The sequence below is a fragment of the Hyaena hyaena genome, unplaced genomic scaffold (genome assembly GCF_003009895.1).
Source record: "Hyaena hyaena isolate Hyena2069 unplaced genomic scaffold, ASM300989v1 scaffold_90, whole genome shotgun sequence".
NCBI lineage: Eukaryota > Metazoa > Chordata > Mammalia > Carnivora > Hyaenidae > Hyaena > Hyaena hyaena.
The window spans coordinates 1,016,662-1,037,978 of NW_024080722.1; the positions used below are offsets into that span (position 1 = coordinate 1,016,662).

Consider the following 21,317-nt stretch of genomic DNA (forward strand, 5'->3'; position numbering starts at 1 on the left):
AGTGGATGAAAATTTCACGCGAATATCTGGTATGGTCAATGTTTAATTTTAGCCCATCTAATAGGTGTATAATGATAGCTCGTTGTGGTTTTAATTTACATTTGCTGCGGGGCCTGCATGGTGTAGTCAGTTAAGCATCTGACTTTTTAAAAATTTCTGTTTTGTTCATGTATTTATTTTGAGACAGAGAGAGAGGAAGAGCGCACTCAGGGAAGGGGCAAAGACAGAAGGAGAGCAAGCAAATCCCAAGCAGGCTCTGCACTGACAACCCAGAGCTAACGAGGGGCTCAAACTCAGTTTTATGAACTCATAAAATCAGGAGTTGGACGGTGAACCTACTGAGCCACTGAGCCATCCCCTGACTCTTGACCTCAGCTCAGGTCATGATGTCACAGTTCGTGAAGTTGAGCCTCATGTCAGGCTCTGTGCTGATAGTACGGAGCTGAGAGCTCTTTAAGATATATGTTCTGGGTACAAGTACTTTTTTTAAGAGGAGAGGATTTTTTTTTTTTTTTTTTTTTTGAGAGTGAGAAAGAGAGAGAACAAGCACGCGAGCAGGTGCGGAGAGAGAGGAAGAGAGAATTCTAAGCAGGCTCTGCACTGTTAGCGTGGAGGGCGACGCGGGGTTGGAACTCCTGAACCACGAGATCAGGACCGGAGCTGAAATCAAGAGTCGGATGCTTACCGGACTTGCAGGTGCCCTGAGTACAAGTCCTTTATCGAATACATTGTTGCAAAGGTCGTTCTCCCAGGCTGGGGCAGGTCTTTTCACCGTCTTAACAGTGTCTTTTGAGAAGATTTAAATTCGGACGAAGCCCGATTTTACAATATATTCTTTTGTGGATGATGCTTTTGGTGTCACATCTAGGAAATCCTGCCTAACCCAAGGTCACAAAGGTGTTTTCCCTGTTTTCTCCTTTAGAAGTTTTATACTTAGGAGGGCACTTTGGGGATGAGCACTGAGTGTTATGTAAAAACTAATTTGACAATAAACTATTTGTAAAAAAAAAAAAAAAAAAAAGAAGTTTTATACTTAGGTTTCACATTGATGTTCACGGTCCTTTTGGGGATAATTTCTATTTACAGCATGGGTGTGGACTGAAGTTCATTTTGGGGGGTTTGGATATACAATTAATTCAGCAACAGTTTTCAAAGTCCGTCTCTTTTCTACTGAAAACGATGCCTTTGCATCTTGGTCAAAATTGGTTGTCCACACATTTGTGCATTTGCTTTTGGACTTTCTGTTCTGTTCCATCGACTTTGTCTATCTTTCTACCAGTACTACGGTGTTTTGATCCCTGCAGATATGTGTGGGGTCCTGAAATCAGGCAATGTTAGCTCTGAACTTTTGTTCTTTTCCAAAGCTGTTTTGGTATCATATCTAAAAACTTTTAGATTCTCTTCTACATGCAACCTTTGCATTTCCTATGTATTTCAGAACCAGACTCTCAATTTCTATTTTAAGAGTATGTTGTGATTTTGACTGTTTTGAATCTAAAAATCAATTTGAGGAGAATGGAATCTTAACAATACTGTCTTTCTACCCACAAAGAGGTATCTCTCTCCATTTACTTATATCTTCCAGCATGCGTCATTTTCCTTAAACATACACACACACACACACAACAGGTCATTTTAAAAAGTTCTCTGGGGGGATAATGCCTAAAAGGAAATTCACCCAGAAATGGTACTGATGAGTTATATTGTGACACTGACTTCATGGAGTATTTTTTTTTCCTTTTTTCTATTTTCCACTCTTTTTAAAAGAGTGTGTTTATTAAGCTTTAGCATTTACGAAGAGACCTTGCAGGCTTACAGGTTTTTGCTCTCACCGTTTGGTCTGTTCCAACTTCTTTTCCCAGCTGTCACAGTTTTCTTCGAGATCTTCCTTTTCTTTGCTCAAAGACTCAACACAGGACTGTAGCGCTCGGGTCTCGGCAGTGATCCGCTCTATTTCCCGTCTGTCCCTCTCGAGGACCTGCTTCTGCCACTCGATTTCCCCTTTCTGTCGCAGGGCTGTCTGCTGCAGATTCTCTAACTCCAGTCTCTCCTAAATTGGATAAAAGGGGACTCACATGTGCCCAACGGGGAAGATGGCAGTTGGCTAAGGGCAAAACGGCTTTGTTTATTACCTCCAGCACTTAGACCTGAGTCTTCTCTAGCTCAGACACCTTTTGGTCATGTTGTAGCATCAAACCTTGCAGCTCACTGTTTTCAAGTTGCAGCATGTCCAGAATATTCTTTAGTTCTAGAGAGACAGAACATGGTCCATGCTGTTAAATGAAGTTTGGAGCGCTTACAAAATGAAACAGAATATAGTGCCATGGATACAAGAAACAAGAGGTCATCAAAACATTATCTGTTGTGTGAGTTGATGGAGCTAACTGTATTTTAATTTAAAAAAACTTTAAAAATCTTGCCAAGCATTAATTTGTTAAACTTTGTTAAAAATTTTTCAATTTTTTTAACAAAAAACATTAACAAAGATCTAGTTCTAAGAGTAAGTGCCCCATCTAAATGAATTTTAATCAAGACAAATAGGAAAAACTTCAAAATACAGAAGTTGAGATTCAGATAACAATTTTTTCTATTTTAAAATACAGATTTTTAAGTATTAACTCTTTTCTGATTATAAAAATATTTGGTCACTATAGAACATTTCAAGAAAAAAGTAAAAAGGAAAACAATGAAAACCCATCATTATCCCACCATCCAAACATGATCACTGCTGCAACAGCATCCTGATGCACCTCCTTCCAGGAGCGTGCACACACACAGACTTTCAAAATAAATTGGGACTCTGCTCTATATTCAGTTTTTATCTGTTTTTTTTCAGTCTTCCCATCAGCCCTTTTACATGCCCTTCAATGTTTAAAATATAGCTTTTAAATTGGCCATGGTTCCAAAGTTACAAATTTGTACGTGGTTATAAATTTTACCCTAAGTAACCAACTCAGCCAGCTTAATTTGTGAAGCAAGGAAACACTTACTAAATAAATAAATACAGTATTGCTGTGATGTGAATGAATGCTTGCCCTCTCTCAACAACTAGAAATGAGCGAAATGGTTTAACGGGTATGAATTTTCAGTCCTGAAACACTGAGGGATTGGCCCAGTTTCTTTTTCTATCAACAGCCTATAAGTGCTCTTCATTCTCCATACCCTAGTCGGCAACGATTATGACTATTTTGCTTTTAAGTAAACTTTATCAACTTGAAAGGCAAAAAATATCCTATTCCTTTTATCATACTGCTTTTCTTCATAACTTTAAAAGAACTTTATTTTACTTTTCGTATTTTTCCTATGATCTAGGACAGACACCTTTCCAAACTCTGACTTTGTATGACTGTTTTCCTTTAAACTTACCAGTTTTATGTTTAGACATCTGCCCTAAAACTACCTGAAGATTTTCTTCCTCTTTTTCAATTTCCTCCTTTATGAGTGCAAGCTGAGTTTTTTTTTCACTAATCTGGACATTGAGTTCTCCTTTCTGAAAACTCAGTTCTTCCAGAAGAGATTTTACTTCCTGTGCCAAAAAAAAAAAAAAAAGTCAACTCTCCTCCACAAAATTATGAATGGAAATTATGCAGAAATCAGTTTTGTTACTAACTATCTCATTTCACAAAAATTCTAATTTGGAAACAAGTTCAACTTTGCCTTTTAAGTCAGGAACAGCACTACATTTTATTTTACACAAACATATTTCTGTATAACAGAGGTAAGGAAGTCACATATCATTTTCATTTAAAATGCATAAACAGTGCAAGGCAATGTGTTGTAGAAAGAAAGGCTGACTCTGATGCATCTCCTGCCCTCAAGAGGCTGAGCACCTTGGGGGAAATCAGCAAGGAGCATAAACATGATCATGAAAGGCTCTGCTGCCCTAGGAAACGTGCAGAGTGACTCTCAACTCGGAAGAGAGAAATTCCTTCCAAGGTAAAGTCAGGAAAGTCGTCTTAATGGCATGAAGCTGCACCATGAGAAATGGCTAGGATCTGGACATTCCCAAAAAGGAAATTCCTGGAGAAGAAATGGCAGGAAAAGGCACAGAGACCGAGAACCTTGGGGATGTCTGGAACATTCTACAGGAGAGCCACTATGTGCAGCCACAGCCTGGACACAGAACAGCACATAGAACTGACATTACAGAGGGCTCACGGTTCAGGAATTTACAGTTGCATTTGGAGGGAAAACTAATTAAAAGACGTCAAGATAAACCAAGAACATCAGCCTCGGATTCTTAAGAAAACCTGGTGAAAAACACACCCTAATATGATTGCACTTCTCAGTTACTTCGGTTTCTCCCAGTCTCAGCGCCTCCTGGAGATCAGCTCTGGCCTGGACCATGCTTCCCTGAAGTAGACGCAGCTCTTCCTTTTTATGCCCCAACTCCCTGTCCAACACGGCCAGCTCCTGCTGTTGATCGGACACCTGCGATCAAAAAAAGGGAAGAAAGCAAAGCTGGACAACCTTCATGCTTGCTGTGACGGAGAATATTCAGTCCAGCTAACGGTAGTGGGGGAAATTAGGGACTAGCCTAATTGTAATTATCGCAGCTGCATGAGTCAGGAGGGCCAGGCTGGGGGTAAAGGCATCAGATGCCTAAATAAAGATCTTGAGTTCACATACATAAAAGCACTCAGATCATAGCAGAAACAACAATATGATAATAATGATTAACCCTCAGGTCATGGTTTTCAAAATACTTGCATGTCTATACCTTATTCCATTACCTTGGCAATGGAAGTCAGGTGGGATTTTTAAAATTTATTCATTTTGTAAATTTAAAAATTACAACTTTAAGGACAGTACACATGTTTTAATAAAAAAAGCAGAAAATGCAGACGTGCAAAAGGAAGGAAACAGAAAATATTCATCTCCCCTGATCAGATGACTGCTTCTGTACTTTGATATAGACCAAAAATACAAGCACGGGTGTTCATGAATACATTAAGCATAAATGATCTCAGGGTGTATCCTAGTTCTTTTTTTAATTAAAAAGAATTTTTTTAATGTTTATTTAGTTTTGAAAGAGAGACACAGAGCGTAAGCAGGGGAGGGGCAGTGAGAGAGAGACACACAGAATCCAACGCAGGCTCCAGGCTCTGAGCTGTCAGCACAGAGCTTGACGCAGGGCTCGAACCCATGAACTGTGAGATCATGACCTGAGTCAAAGTTGCATGCTCAACTGACTCTGCCACCTAGGCGCCCCAGGGTGTATCCCGTTTTGAGACTCACCTCTTTTACTCAATAATATATTCTATTTATTCTCTTGAGTTGCGATTCAAATTGGGGTTGGCCTCTACTCTTAATCACTAGGATACAGAGCCTCATTTATGCTTTATTATCTTATTTTGTATTTTCCCATCTTTTCTACAATCAAACACGTATTACTTTTTATAATCGTAGCAAAGATGCGGGTTTCAAAGCAGCATGAACTGCGCTGCCAAGGCGTCGCTTGCCGTACCTGGCTTTTCAGCCTTTCCAGCTCAGCTTTCTTGGCCTGCAGGAGGGTCTCTGACTCTTCCAGGACGTGCAGGTGGTGATCCTCACTGCGTTGTGCGGCCTCGACGTCCTTCTGCAGCTTCTGCAGCCTACGGACAGCAGCAGCACTAGCGCAGGTCCGGGGGAAGGCTGAGCCCCGAGAGCGGGCACGCAGCACACGCCCCGGGCCCTGCGGAGCCTCTACTTACTCTCCCGTCAGCACCTCCTTCTTCTTGTTCAGACACTGGAAGTCTGAGTCCTTTGCTGCAACGGCTTTGTTTATTTCTTTCAAAGTTTCTTCTTGCTCCATTTTGTGCTCCTCCAAACCCTTCGTGTCAGCCTGGAGTAACCTAAAACACACTGCTTTATTCTCCACGGGCCCTCGGCCTTAGCCTGCATTATTTATCTTCAGGCAATTATTACCCCCTTAGCGCCAAACCTTTCATTCATCTGGCGTGAGCACCGCAAAGGCTCAGAGGACGCCACCTACCGGAGCTGCTGGTCAGCCTTGACGAGGTTAACAGCAGTTTCCCGGGCTCTCCTTTCTAACTCCTCGGCATCCTTTTCGACTTGCAATAGGTTTCTCTTGGCATCTGCGAACTTCTCAACGGCATCTTTTGTCTAAAAAAGACACTGTCGTTAGAAGCAATTCAGTTATCACGCTGTCTCACAGCTCTTAGGAAAAATGACAAGGCCGCAGAGGAAGGCTGATAAAAATGTGCATGCACTTGGACTCTCCAAAAGTCTCAGGAAAGAATTCAGGAGTAAAAAATGACTCCACAAAAATGCTCACTGTGTACTGAAATACGACTTGACAAGTAATAGATTAAGTGATAACATGTCAACGCAATGGCGTACTGTGTAGCCCTTAAGATGACAGTCTAGCAACATGGAAGAATATTAATGATATTACGTTGGCTGAAAAAAACAAAGTTAAAAATGACATGCGCACTCTAAGAGCATCTATGTGAGATGAGATCTGTGCCCACAGGGGCAGAAAGGCTCTGCACAAAGAAACAGTCACTTGAGGTGGTGACACTGTGAATGCTTTTTTACGTGAAAATAATCCGTATATCATGATGCCATCCTATTCAATTAAAAATATCTCCCTAATTAAGTGACAGCAAGCTGATTTTACCAACATGCCCTCCTCACAGAGATTATTACTATACTCTGGATATGACTGTGTTAAATAAAACTTCCTTCATTTAAAGATGAACATAAGTCTGAGAAACACAAACATTAAGTACTTTTGTTGATGGACTTAAAACTCCTCCTATACAAGATTTGGCAAAAACAGATTACTTTTGTTTTTCTTTTCAAAAACAAAATTTATTTTTATCAACTTGGTTTCCTTTTTTGTCTAGAATAAGAGGTTTAAAACAATGTCACCAAAGGTCCAAAAATAGTGCTTGCTTTGCACTTGGTTGAGCAGCGACTCCCCTTCGGGCCAAATCCTCAGTCTCTGCAGCGGCACTGAAGCCCCAGGCTTGTCAGACTCAGGCACTAAATCTCCCGCGGGACCGCCAACCCCTGACAGATAGCTCACCACGCTTCCTTCCATTTCAGAGACCTGGCTTCTGCCAGTTTCAGCAGCAGAGCACTGGACAAAATGCACTATGTGCTCCAGAAAATCACATTCCTAAGTAGTTTTCTACCTCTTTCTGTGTTAGGTTTTAACACGTCTGGCATCTTCTTCACAAAATGCACCACCTTCTCCCTCGCTCTTCCTCCTTAGCAAGCTGCCCCCGAGTCATTCTGGGAGAACAAAGGGGGAAGGGCTTACTAGCTTCAGTTCAGTTACTATTTCTGCCTACTCTTGCTATCAATTTTCTTTTATGTACCAGTGATAAAGGTTTCTCTAGTCCTGCTCACGCCTATGTTCTCTCACACTTGTCTAACATGTGACAGGAGAAGGAAAATGATCAGTTGATCATCTGAAAAGACACCGGGATGTTTTCCCATTCTTACTAAAGCTGTAACTCACAGAATATCTTTAAGAAATCCTTGGTTTCAGTTCCTGGGTTATAGATTTCTATTCATTTAAGTCCACCCATGTTGAAATAACAACATAAAAATAGCATTTTCTGAGACGCTCCATGTGGGTATGGGACTTTTTTACTCTGGAATTCTCCCCTAACTAAGAAAGCTCTCTTGGCAGAGCGCCTGCCTGGCGGGCTGAGTCGGTTAAGCGTCCGACTTCAGCTCAGGTCATGATCTCATGGTTCATGGGTTTAAACCCCATGTCAGACTCTGCTGACACCTCAGAGCCTGGAGCCTGTTTCGGATTCTGTCTCCCTCTCTCTCTGCCCCTCCCCAACTCATGCTCTCTCTTTCAAAAGTAAGTAAAACCTCAAAAGGAAAGAAAGAAAGAGAGAGAGAGAGAGAGAGAAAGAAAGAGAGAAAGAAAGAAAGCTCTCTTGGTGAGGCAGATCTTTAGCTGTGTGGCCCTGGGCCAGCTACCAGCCTCTCTGAGCTACACCTTGAATTGGGCTAACTACCACCTTAGGGGTTGCCGGGAAAGGTAAATGAAGCAATATTTATAAAATAGCCAATGTGTGGGCAGAGTAGGAGCCTAATGGAGTAGGGGCTCCTTTTCCTCCTCGATCTCTTTCTGTGTTGTGGTCGCAAGAACACTCCCTCAGAGCAAAAAATACTCGATTTTCTATCGTCTACTTGGAGGACAAAGTAATACAAGGAAGAAGTCTTCTGAGATCCACTGCTGCTTTTAGATGAATATAACAGTGACCTATTTAATACCCAGAGATATCAGAGCCCAAATAATTTAAAGACATGCACAGGATAAGGAAATAGGGTGCGTTAGGAACAGAATGATTTCAGCAGCTTTCAATGTTACTTCTTTTATCTCTTCCTGAACAGCCTAGGTATTCTTTGCCTGAATTGATAGGTGAGGGGAGCAAAGCAGGGGAGTTAGGTGGCTTCCCAAACTCCCCCAGCTCCCTAACTAGGAGAGCGCAGCCTGGAACCCAACTGTCTGCCCTGGGCGACCACGTTCTTATCACATTTTCTTTCTCGTCCTTCATGCGGCCGGCGGTAAGCTGCCTCACCCCAAACCACAGCAGAACATACTTTCTCCTTCGTGCGTGAAAGTTCACTTTCGGCCTCGGCCAGCAGCCGGTCAGCTTCCCTGAGCTCTGCTCGGCGTTTTAGAAGGGTCTTCTCGATGCACTCAATTTCATCCACAATATCTTCATGGTGTTTGAGTGACTTCTCTATTTCTAGTTCGTTCATCAGACTCTCGACATTTCCATCAAGGAAGTCTCTAAAAAAATCATATACACACATATTAAGAGTCTTTAAATATAGACAATATAGACACTTGTAGCCTGATAAAAAGACTTAGTATGATCTAATCTTAAACGAGAAAGGCTGGAAAAGACATTTACATGTTTAAGGCCTATCTTTACCCTTTTATTCAACACGGTACTGTCTCCTGTTGACAGTAAGTGGACAATGTGTACAAAGTACGATGCGGTTGTTTTACCTTTTTTGATTATTAACTTTTATTTTAATTTTTATTTATTTATTTATTTAATAGTTTATCTTTTTGTCAGCAGCTGGGTCAAGACAATGCCGCTATTTCTATTCTTCTATGGTATAAAAAGAAAACAAAGCACTACCATAACAGTCATCCATCCCCTAAATCTGCCTTTCAAGTTGCAGCTCTCCAACTGCCCAAAGACTTCTGACGTTTGTGATTTACTCTGTTCTGCTCAAGGACAATTATAGTAACGATATTGGACAAATCAGAAAGCAAGACACAGAAATCACTGTCTCAAGGCTAACATGTCAAAATGATTAGAAAATGAAACTATGACAGAAAAACATGAAAATATATTCATCAACATTTAACACCTTCTTTCTCTTTAAATGAAGGCAAACATATCCTTTCTTTGGATATTTCCGTGTTATTCAAACTCCTTAAAGTAAGCATTTATTGTGCTTTTAGAGCTAGGAAAAGAAGTGGTTACCCCGCTGCCTTACCACCCTCCCCCAGAAAACCTCCCTTTGACCTCCCCCCACCGTATGCTACAAAAGTAAGAGAGGCAACTATCCTTGAAACTATCACACATTTAGTCCTCGTCTCCTCCCTGCATGGCCCTTGCTTTTCCCTGCCAGGCGTCCCAGCCAGTCACACGTGTGCTCCTAGAAGGCAGAGGCCATAGCGCACTCACCCCTGCAACCCCCACAGGTCTCCCCACAGCCCTGGCACCCGGCCAGTCCGGCTGACACGACAAAAGCTGGGAACCTGTCAGAACTCCTGGATCACTGCAGGGATGGGCTGGCTTCTACCCACCCGACCCTCTCAGCAGACGCTGCGTTCGTTACTGGACCGGACGCCAGGTGCTGGGGCACAAAGAGGGAGGCCCAGCTACCGCACGCCTGGGCTCCTTCCAACACGGTGGCAACAGTACTATGCCCAAGGTTGCCAACTCCGAACTGTGGGGACCTGGGATAAGGAAGGCTTTGTGTGAAAGGGGACCCCTGACCTTTATCTGGAAAGACAGGGTGGCGTTAGGGGGCAGGGAAACCACTTTAGGCAAGTACCGTATGTGCAAAGGTGGAGAGGCAGGGGAGAATGTGGTGCCGGGGGAACCACAGAAAGGTCGGGAGGGCCTGAACAAACACTGCGTGTGGGAGAGAAGGATAAGACAGACAGGCGGGTCCAGATCCGGAGGGCAGTGTATATTCTGACGGGACTGAGTCACACGGGAGAGTGGCTAGCTCGGATCTGCAGCTATGTCCAGGGAAGAATGGAGACAGAGCCTAGACACGGAAGGCCAAAGCAGAAGCTATTACGATGACCTGGGTGGAGATGATTAAAGGCCAGGGCAGCAGAGATGAAAGACGGGGACCAGTTTGACAGCTTCTGGTGGACAGTCGTAGGGCCCGGAGACCAGCTGGAGGTTTGGGGAAGTGAGGAAAGAGGAGCTGAGGACACCTGGCATGTTTTTAGCCGCGGAGGGCAGATGGCAGTGCACTCTCCAAGAGGGGCTACAAGAAGAGCTCAAATGGATAACTGGCCAAGAGCACCTGGACTTGCCCTGTGCAATTTGGGAGTCGCCTGTGGCTACTACTTTAATTTAAATGAAACTGTATTCCTCTGTTCCATTAGCCACACTTCAAGTGCTCAATCGGCACACGTGGCTAGTGACCACTGTTTTGGACGGCACGGATAGACACCATTTCCAAGATCACAGAAAGTTCAATAGGACAACACCAATTCACGTTACTTTAGTAAGCCAATATCATATTCATCAGAAGTATAAAAATAAAATAGCTAATAATTACTTTCGCTGTTGGTGTTTCTGGATGGTTCTATGTAATTCTTCTACTTCATGCTCTAAGTCTTTCTTCTCTTGCAAGAGACCATCAATATTACGGTGCAGCTCTTCCAATTCCTTCACCGAATGCCGCCTGGATGCTCTCATGCACCGCTCCTGTTTCTCCGATTTTAAGTGCTGCATGATGTCCTCCAGTCTAGAAACTTCATTCTCCTGAACAAAGGGAAAAAAAAAAAACAGTGCTGAGAAACATCACTTGATGTTTCTCTTCTTTTCTGCCAAAAGCTGCATTCGATTGTGCTTCGAGTGCCATCTGTGATGTGAAAATGACGGTAGCTTCTAGACTGCAGTATGAAAACGAAAAATCAAGTCAGGCCAATTTTTTCACACGCCACAGATGAAACTGACGAATGAACAGAGCTTCTAACGCTACCATCGGTCCAACTATGGTTGATACACATTCACCAAGCACCCCTATGGACAAGCTCCGCCTCCAGAGTTCGGCAAGTAGCGGAAGAGACAGACACAGGGGCCTCTCTCTAGGCACAGGGAGGGGAATCACCTGAAGGCTGCTGGAGGGAGAGAGGTTTTGCATGGGTTTTGAAGAATAAATGAAACGGGGAGGACCTCACTGAAGAAATAACAGGTGCTAATGCACGGAGGTCTCAGAGGGCATGTGAGAAATGACAGAACAGCTGGGGATGGCTGGTGGGTAACAGAACGAGCCCAAGGGGTGACGGCGGGCCAAGGCGACGGTGCTGCCCTCAGCACATGTGCACCGACACTGCGGGGCAATGGGAGTGACTAGCGTTCCAACCACGTGAGCACACACGGGCCCTCCGCAACTAGTCTGACCTAATGCTCGACACTCAAGGCTCCTAAGTCCTTGTCTTCCTCTCAACCTGCTGGGAGGAAAAGGAGAATAGAAAGAGCTCTAGGCATCTTGAGTTTGAAGGAGGAGTTTGTAATGTATTTTATTCTTTAGAACCCTGAGGTTACAAAGTAAGCTGGTGATTAGGAAGTAATCATTTCTTGAAATGCAGCCTTAGATAAGAAAATGAAATACGCTAAAATTACACAATTGAGCCAACTATACTGCTTGTAAATAGAGAAATGTTATGCAATCATTTAATACTGCTTAAAAACAGCTGTAAAACCACAGGGAAATGTCTATAACATTAAGTGGGAAAAAGAGAATATGAAACATGTATACAATAAGGTACGAATTATGAAAAGGAAATAGGAATAATCATGAATCTCACCATCCAGGGACAACCCCCACCACAACCTTGCTGTCTGCTGCTCTTTCGTGTGAATACACAAGCACATCCATGTGTATGCGTGCACAGGCCCATCTACATGCGCGCGTTAAGTACCGGCCCCACTATGTGAACACTGCTGTATGTACACATTAGTATCACACTTGTCAACAGACAAATACACAATAAGCTCTCCCAAATGGCTAATTTCTGCACTGAAAGTATTTTTGATATAAAATGGTTAAACCAAGCTTGTGGACTGGCCTGGTCCCGTAACTCCCGTCCAAGAGGATATTTTAGTAAGAGAACGCTTGCTCCATTTTAAACATCACCTTTACAAACATACTTTGGGACATCATCCCTTCATAAGAAGGTTGAATCACCACACACACAGCCTTATTCAGTCTCCCGCAGAAGCGGGGTGGACGGGGGCCTCATGTCTCTCTACTTACCAAGTTATGGTGTTCCGGGACGTTGCAATGCAGCACCCCCGCAGGGATGAGGGGGACAGAGAAGTTGGGGGGCGGAGGCCCATACACGATGGGGGCCCCAACAGGTGGTGGGCCATAAACAACAGTGCCAGGGCTGAGAGGCTGGCTATTGTGGGGCAGGGGAGGAGGCGGTGCGTACAGGGCCATGCCCTGGGGAACCGGAGAGCCGTCGGGAAACACAGTGTACATCATGTATCCAGAAGGAGGCACAAAGGGGCGGTCCTCGCGGTCATCCAGCTCGCTCTCTTCCTGGCTGTCTTCTCCACTGTCTGCATCTTGACAGAAATAAACAGAAGAGTGTTTTACCCACATGGTTTACTGGGTAAACAAGTTTAGTAGAGAACAGGAATATTTAGGATGAGACCCCGAGAAGTGGGAGTAAAATTCTGTGAAAAAGTTCAAAAGCAATTTTGAAAAGGTCAAAACAGGGATTCGTATCATTTTCAGAGGCTGATAATTGAGTTTTTCTTATGCCTATTGTAGAGTTGCTTTTTTCTGTCTTTATTCATTCATTTATTTGGCAATCATTTGGGTGTCTGCCTCAGGCTGCATAAAGTCAGAGATGCGGAGATGTGTGCTGAGACACCACGGCTCGCAGGGTCTACGGCTGCCATCACACGGCACTCTCCAAGGTGCTGGTTTCCTTCCTTGGGTCTACGTGCGCCCATCACTGATGACAGACGACCTAGCACACAGCAGGCACTCAATAAGTAGCTCCTGAATAAACAAATTACCAGAAGAGGACATTCCCATTTTGTGGCTTCACAGCCTCAGAGAAGCTAAATAATTTGCCTAGGATCACACAGCTGCTTAGCGAAAGAGCAAGAATTCACCCCAAGTCTGACTCTTCCTCCTGGAGCTTTTGAAGATGGACCTAGAACGTTTCATTTTAGTCGAGCTAATCAATGTCAGGCCACCAGGAAGTAGGCACCTGTCACGCTCCAGGAGCACAAGTGTAGACGCTGCTCAGTCGGCCTGGGTAAGGCAACATGGAGGATGGTCCCTGAAGTAGTGTGGTTTGAGGGCCTGAGTCTTGTGGAAGGTTGAACACGAGTAGGTGTGGGAGAAAAGGAAGAAGGACATTCTAAACAGAGGGCTTAAAACACGGAGGTCAGAGGAATGTGGCATGCTGTGACTATCTCAGGCAACTGGGTAGGACTCACGTGCAGAACAGAGACGGGAAGGGAAACTAGAGGTCACTGGCCAAAGTCGCAGCAAAGGCGAAGCTAAGGAGTGTGGGCTCTGTCTTACGGATTTCAGAGAACCATAAAAGAAATGCAAGTACCCTTGGGCGACTTAACTTACCTCTATTTGAAAACGACTGATGTAACCCACTCCTGATGGGAGAATAAACCCAGTGTCCTGAGACACGTGGAGGCCCGCTCTCCTCCTTTCCGTCCTGCCGTCCGCGACGTGCTTTTCTAACGGGAGTTGAGGCTGTGTACTTTAGGCCGACCCCAGAGTCCTTGGTGGCCTGAGAACTATAGCTGGAAACCTGAAATAAATCACAGCAGGGCCCGCTATTATAAATGAAAGGGCTGAGCTGGAGAAATGCCAAAGTCTAGAACAAAGTTGAGATGTAGCAAAGTTGAGAACAAAGTGGTTTCTTTCCACAGATCATAATTCTCATTTTTCACAGACAGAAGTGAGACACGATTATAGTCAGGTAAACTGCCTGAATGTCAGCCTCTGGTCTCCAGTACTTCTCTTTCCTGGTGGCTTCTCCTCTTTGGCCTCGTCCTTGATGGCCCACCAATGAAGGCAAAGGAAACCAGTGAATTTTCAAGGCCGTCTGGGAGATCAATCTCCTACTATCCTGGGAGCCTGGTGTGGCTGAAAAGCTCTGCTCTGCTAACTCTCTCTCCTTCACAGTCATAAATAGGTCTACCTTTTGAACCTTCCCCCAGGTCAGCCTTACAATGTTACAATGTCAAATCTATACAGCCTGCACATCTAGCCCTGCCTGGCTGTCAAGGAAGTTTAGATGTAGACTCTGGTTGAGTCTACAAAGCCTGGGATCCTAGTGTGCCACAGCCACTTCCCCCTGACTATTGCCTGTCAGCTGGTCATAGCAGGATGTCACCCAGCCCCTCTGCTCTGGATCCAGGCTGCTTACCATCCTCTCCTCATGTCTCACGTTCAAGTCCCATGCCCTGGCCATTTTGTCTCCTGAACAGCCCCTCAGTGATACCTCTTCTCCTCCAGCTCCATTGCTCTAGCCCTGGCTTCGGTCCCTCACAGAATGAGTTTAAACAGCACCCTGCTACCCCCTCCTCGAGTTCACCCACTGCAAGTCAGGCCTCCACACTCAACCCAGTTATTCTCCCGAAACTATAGCTCTAATCACGTTATACACATCCTCAATCCCCGAGGCCTCCACAAGTCAGTGCAACAGATTTTGAGGTCCTATGTAAAAAGCATGAACCCAATCTACTTTTCTGGACTCACCTCTCACCGTTCCCAGCCAATCCCCCAGCCCCACAAGGCTACTCACCATGGCTACACCAACTCTCTCCTTCCACACGTGTCTTCCCTCCTAAAAGCCCATCCCTTGACGGCTAAGTGCTAACTTCATGACTTTGTGTGAAGCCTTCCTTCCTGAACTTCCCCAGTGTGAGGAATCCCTAACACTTCTCCGCAACAGAGCACACAAGTCAAGTCTGTTGTCACATGCATGCCACTGTTTCTAACTGCCCCGGTGTCCCTGTCTCCCCACCACTGCATGAGCCTTTGAGAGCAAGGGCTAGCCCATTCCTCATGGCACCCCACTCCACCAGCACCTGACCTAGATTTCAGTAAACATAGAATGAAATGCTGATTAAAATCAAATGAAAGCCAGGTGCCCAGTTTTCTCTCAGCCTCTGCATAGTTCTATACCCATTTCCAACAGGCTCTCTGGGCTCAAGTCACCTTATCCCCTTGCAGGATCTTCTATCAGGGACCCACAGCATACCACCAGAGCACCAATGGGCAATGGCAATATTCCTCGAGAAGGTCCTATTTTCATCTCATGTACCAAACGCACTTAAGAACCTCAATGCGTGGCTTAGTCTAGACATACTGTTCTTGACACCTGTCCACAAACTGGGGGAAGAGAACAGGGTCACACTTCCTTCAAGAAAATTCAGTATACGCTCCCAGCCTCACAGGCTTCCTACTTTTGATGATGACGGTGTTGGCATAAAGTACCAGTAGCCTCGTCTTCTGAAAGGATCTGCCATGCTGCTGATGTAATCATTCTGATGAGACACTTCACGTCGAAGTTCAGCAATTTCTTCCAAAACATTGTCAAAGCTTCCTCTGTTATCTGCAAAGGAAAGCCATTCTGTGAAGTTGGGCGTGAAATCATCTACTTCCCTCCTCTCAACATACACAAGTGATTCCGTGACAGACAATGACTTCGATCGGCTCCGCTCCTCAAAGCTGACTTTTCAGGCTGTCCGGTGGTAATAACTTTTTGCTAACACTTAAGGAAGCTAGACGTACCCTTCTGTTGTTCATTTATAAAGGGAGGCAGAGAAAGAAAACAAGCAGATTTGGAAACATTATTTCTTTTGAAACTTCAAAATCTCTTGTCTCACTGTAATCAAGTTCCTGTAATACATCACTTACATAAAATGTTTAAATTCTTTGCTTTTATTCATTAAGCTAATTATCACAGCTCTGGAAATCAAGCATGGAATTGATCTATCACAGCTAAATAAATCTGCTCAAGTGAAAGACAAACAAGATTTTTTTTTAAAGATGATTTGACATTAGAATAACTACAAAACCACTACCAAAATCAAAGCCCTGGGGCCCCTGGGTGGCTCAGTCGGCTAAGTGTTCAGCTTCAGCTCAGGTCCTGATCTCGTGGTTCAGTTTGTGAGCTCAAGCTGTCAGTGCAGTGTCAGGATCTCTGCTGTCAGTGCAGAGCCTCCTTGGGATCCTCTGTCCCCCTCTCTCTCTTCCCCTCCCCCATTCACACTCTCTCTTTCAAAAATAAATGTTTTTAATTAAAAAAAATAAAAATCAAAGCCCAGTACTTTACCAGCCCCGGTGAGGTCTAGTAAATTCCGCAGCCTTGTGATCTCTGTCCTTTGCCTCTCCATTGTCTCATTGAGTTTCTCGACCTCCAGCACCTGTGAGTTTGCTCCTCCGGGGCCTACATTTACTTTCTCCATTCCAAGTCGAAACTATTAAAAAATCACATACACAAAACTGCCAATGAATATTCTTTCCCATATGAGCCTTGCAATTTGATATAGTAATTCCAGAACTTTAGCCTGTACTTTACTAAAGAGGAAAACACATTGCTCCTTGTATTTAAATTATACTCTGCCTGACACGCAGTAGAGGACAAAGTGCTGATCGACCACTGACTACATTTCCTAATGGAGGGGTCACCTCCAACAATTTTATCTTTCGGGAGCCAAGAGAGGACCAATAAGGAGAAGGTCTCAGGGTACCGGCACTGACCTGCTCCTCTCTATCTTTGAGAAGGTTCTGCAGGAGTTCAATCTCGGCTTCTGCTCGGGTCAGATCCCTGGCCGCCTGCGCTGCCTTCCTGCTGAACTTCTCCGTCTCCTGCACCTCCTGCGGGGACAGAGTACGAGAAAGGCAGCACGGCCATCACATGGTGTCATCTTCATTCCTTTCTTACCCACAGACTGACTCCTCTATTTTCATCCGCCTGCCTGCCTGGCCACCCTCTGCGTGCATGGCGCCTGGTCCCACCTCCTCCTGTGCTGTCCCCATCACCTGACAGCCTGCTCCACCCCTCTCTGGGAGCCACGGGAGCAGGGGGCTGCATCCGAAAGAGCAAGGGCTCTTTCTTCACTGCTCTACAGACTTCCATGACCGAGGTCTCCCTGGACTCTCATTATTCCATTTTCTCTACAAGCTATCACCCTAATCTCACGAGCACGTGTGCCCTTTAAAACTGTTATGGATACCATCTCAGTCAGGAGGCAAAACAGTGCTCTGGTCACATATTCTCTGCCGGCACAAGACGAAAAGTCCAGGGTTCAGAAGGCTTCTGTGACAAGCCTTTAAAACCTCCGTTCAGGTGTGTATGGCCAGCTACCTCCCTAGCAGTGCTCTACGCTTGGAGGTGGGGAGAGTACGTTTTATTTGATGGCTCTCATTAGGGCTCAGAAGAGCATAGGGCTGTGACTGGAGAAATACAATCTTCAGTCTGAAGGGGAACAGACAACTTCACAGTGGTTTATGAACTAGCCAGAGCCTGTCATGGCAGAGCAGTGATACAAGTGGCTATGGTCTGGGGACAGCAGCTGCGGCGCTGGAAACTTGCTTTGCACACATGGGCTCACCTCTGCTCGCTCCTGGTTAATTTTCAGAACAGTTCCATGAAGGGACCTGAGCTGATCTTTGGCAATGGTGAGCTCAGCCGCAGCCAGCTTATCGGAGGCAGCCACGGCTTTCTTCAATTTCTTCAATTCTCGATCTAAGCCGAGAAGCTGCTCCTGGGATTTGGCATCTTCAAGCTTCTTCTAAAGGGAAAGAAACATTAAACAGATGAGTCATTTGGTAGCGACGAATTAAGACCTAAGCCCCAGGAAGGTAGGGACTCCATTCGCTGCTGCCAGGTCTGTGCCTAGAACAATACACGGGACAGGGGCGCTGGGCAGCTCGGTCGGTTGAGTGTTTGACTCTTGATTTTGGCTCAGGTTTGATCTCACTAAAGTTCGTAGGATCGAGCCCAGCACTGGGATTCCATCAGTGTGGAGCCTGCCTGGGATTCTCTCTCCCTCTCTCTGCCCCTCCCTGGCTTGTTCTCTCTCTCTCAAAAATAAATAAACTTAAAAAAAAATAATACATGGTACATTGTATGGTAAATCAGAATGAAATCAGTCTTCTTAGTCAAGAACCTTAGTGATCATAGGGGCGCCTGGGTGGCTCAGTCCTTTGAGCGTCCAACTTCAGCTCATGTCATGATTTCATGGTTCGTGGAGTTGGAACCCTGCATCGAGCTCTGTGCTGACAGCTAGTTCAGAGCCTAGAGTCTGCTTCAGATTCTGTGTCTCCCTCTCTCTCTCTGCCCCTCACCTGCTCACACTCTGTCTCTCTCTCAAAAATAAATATTTTAAAAAAAAAAAAACAAAACAACTTTACAAAAGGACCTCAGTGATCAGATTCATTCATTCATTGGAAAAACATTTCCCAGCACTGTCACCAAGTGAGAGACCAGTCCTCGTGGTCACGGAGTCAGGCCTGGGCATACAGTGGTAGGTGAAACAGACTGCTCTCAAGGAGCTTATGAGAGATGGACTTTAAACAAATACTCAAATATATGACCAAGATGGTCAGTGCTATCAAGGGACAGAACAGAGTACTACTGAGACAGAGGGAGAGACCTGAATTGGTAGGGAGGGGGCAGTCAGAGAGGGTGGAGGAACGTGGTCCAGGAGAGGCAATGGCATGTGGGAAGGTCAGGAGGACTGAGCATTTTTGAGGAACTGAAAGAAGGAGCATGGTGATAACAGGAAGGAGCTAAACAGAGGCAAACCGTGCTGGGCCTCACAGGCTCAAGGGTTTGGGTGTTTTTTATAAAAACAACAGAAGTTACTGAGGAAAGGGGAAATGAGGGGGACTGACAGCCAATTCATGTTTTTTGTTTTTTAAAGTTTACTTATTTATTTTGGGGGAGGGAGGAGCAGACAGAGAATCCCAAGGAAGCTCCGCACTGTCTCAATCGACTGAGACACACAGGTGCCCCATAATTCATGTTTTTAAGGAGCATGTTGGCCGCTCTGTGGAGCAAGGTCATCAGTGGGAGTCTTAGCAGAACTGTCTGGTGGCCACACCAGTTGTCCTGATGAGAGGTAATGGCCGGATGGGGGTGGTGGCGGAGATGAAAAAAAGGACCTATATTCCAGATATATTTTGGGGGTGGACTGAACAGGACTTGGGAACGGAAAGGTTCTCAGTGAAGTATGAAGCACGTCATATGCTGGGAGAGTATGAGGCTGGGAGAAGGGAGAAGGTAGGCGTGGCAGTGACAAGCCATGAACGGTGTGGCGTGAGAGAGTGAACTTCCCAGAGAGAAGGGGAAAGCTGCCCACTTGAGGCTGACAAGCAGGAGAGGACAGTGACACCACTACGCCTGGTGGCTGATATTTTTCTGCAGGAATGCGTAGCATGGGTACCTGCCTATAGACAGCTCACGGCTGCGGTATCGTTAGGTAAGTGAGATGGGAGACAAGGACAAGGGATTTGAGGACTTTTGCAAAAATGGCTATAGTGGTGGAGCATGGAATTTAAGTTGGACGGCCAGGTGTGTGGCCAGGAAAGCCTAACAGACAGAAAAGGTGGGCTCAGGCCCTGGAACTGTGAAGGAAGCTGAGAAACTATCAGTGTGGGGGCGCAGCAGGACAGACAGAGCGGGGTGCTGCAGTTCGGGACGGCAGAGGGGGTGGGCGCAACTTCTCAACTGGACAAGGCTGGCCATGTGACCATGGGAGGAGCTGGCTGAGGGGGGATGGAGAAGCTCAAAGAGGGGCCAGGCTGTTAGGAAGATGAGGAGTTAAAAAGTAATTTCCCGTGGATGGGTCCAATCATGCAAGGGGTTTCTGAGGAGGCAAACTCCTGCCAGTGACACCTAAGTGTCTAAAGTCACTCCTCACATGCCACCACCGTGTCTCAGGGCCTTGATTTGACCACAATGCATCCCAGGCTCCCTTGGGTCCAGAGCCAGCAGTGCTGTCGGAGGCAACCGTGGGCCATGCTCCATGCAGCAGGCCAGCTCCCCGAGGGGCAGGGTCCAGGCACAGGGACACGGATGGCACACTTTCCTAGTCTTCCCCACCTTTTTCTCTAACTCCTGGAGTTGGGCCAGAATTCTCTCCTTCTCTTCATCAGCTTCCTGAAGTTGGAGATCTGTAAGGCCTTGGATTTCCTCCATACTTTTCAGATTTTCTTGCAAATAGCGAATTTCATTCTCCAGCTGTTGGATTCTCGCTTCGTGCTGCCTCTTATCAAAACTAATCTGTGAGGAAATCAAGTTTCGAAGATGATTTATAAGCAGAATATAAACTTCTTAGAGAATTACGTTTTGTTTTGTAGGATAGTGTAATGACATTTTGTACTAATGAGTTATAGGGGGCAGCTGTATCTTGAACGTTCTCTAGGATCCATGTTAATGTTTGCCTCATCATGAAAATAATTACATTTGAAAAATTAGATTCTGGCATCACACTGCGCCCTAGCAATATGGTATTGTTTACCTACAGGCTCAGAAACATTTCTCACTTGCTTCCAGAACAAGGAACGCACAGCCACAAGAAGCCTGACTGACATCAGTAACCATACTCAAGGCTGACTTAGTCGCAGGCAGTCTGAGAGTGAAAATAACAGTAATCATTCTGTATTTACGTGAGAAAGGAAGCACTATAATTTGCTGAAGAACAGGCCTATTGGCCAAACACTTCCCTGCAGCTGCCCCCGGCCCCTTCTTACTCTTGCTTCCAGGGCTCTCTCGCAGGCGTGCCTGAACTCCTCCTGTCCATTTGCCAGTTTCTCTTGTTGCAGAGCCATTTCCTCCTGGAGTTTTCTCTCTCTCACTTGTGCTTCCTGTCTTTCCCACTGGGAGCGTGCCAGGATTTCACTGAACTGTTTCTGCAAATCAGCAAGACTTTTCCCTAAGACGTCTGAAGGGGTATGGATTCTGGTAAGGGGGGAAAAAAGATGGAATGTGACCTCTTCTTTCTCATGCCAGACACCGGATGCACACTGTGCTGGTCACATCGGCGCAGGGCTAAAAAGAGTTGCGTGGAACG

The 21,317-nt window shown here is 45.4% G+C and overlaps 1 protein-coding gene across 1 annotated transcript in view; it reads right to left on the reverse strand.

Annotated features, from left to right (window-relative positions):
• CNTRL (centriolin) overlaps positions 1 to 21,317 on the reverse strand; it is an 81,475-nt gene that overhangs the window by 11,778 nt on the left and 48,380 nt on the right. Inside the window, 17 exon segments of the mRNA XM_039234644.1 lie at positions 1,833 to 2,050; positions 2,133 to 2,248; positions 3,367 to 3,526; positions 4,267 to 4,431; positions 5,468 to 5,594; positions 5,694 to 5,834; positions 5,975 to 6,105; positions 8,575 to 8,767; positions 10,798 to 11,003; positions 12,502 to 12,815; positions 13,846 to 14,035; positions 15,699 to 15,847; positions 16,571 to 16,715; positions 16,999 to 17,115; positions 17,853 to 18,032; positions 20,348 to 20,527; positions 20,998 to 21,205. Coding sequence (XP_039090575.1) covers positions 1,833 to 2,050; positions 2,133 to 2,248; positions 3,367 to 3,526; positions 4,267 to 4,431; positions 5,468 to 5,594; positions 5,694 to 5,834; positions 5,975 to 6,105; positions 8,575 to 8,767; positions 10,798 to 11,003; positions 12,502 to 12,815; positions 13,846 to 14,035; positions 15,699 to 15,847; positions 16,571 to 16,715; positions 16,999 to 17,115; positions 17,853 to 18,032; positions 20,348 to 20,527; positions 20,998 to 21,205 — 2,940 coding nt within the window.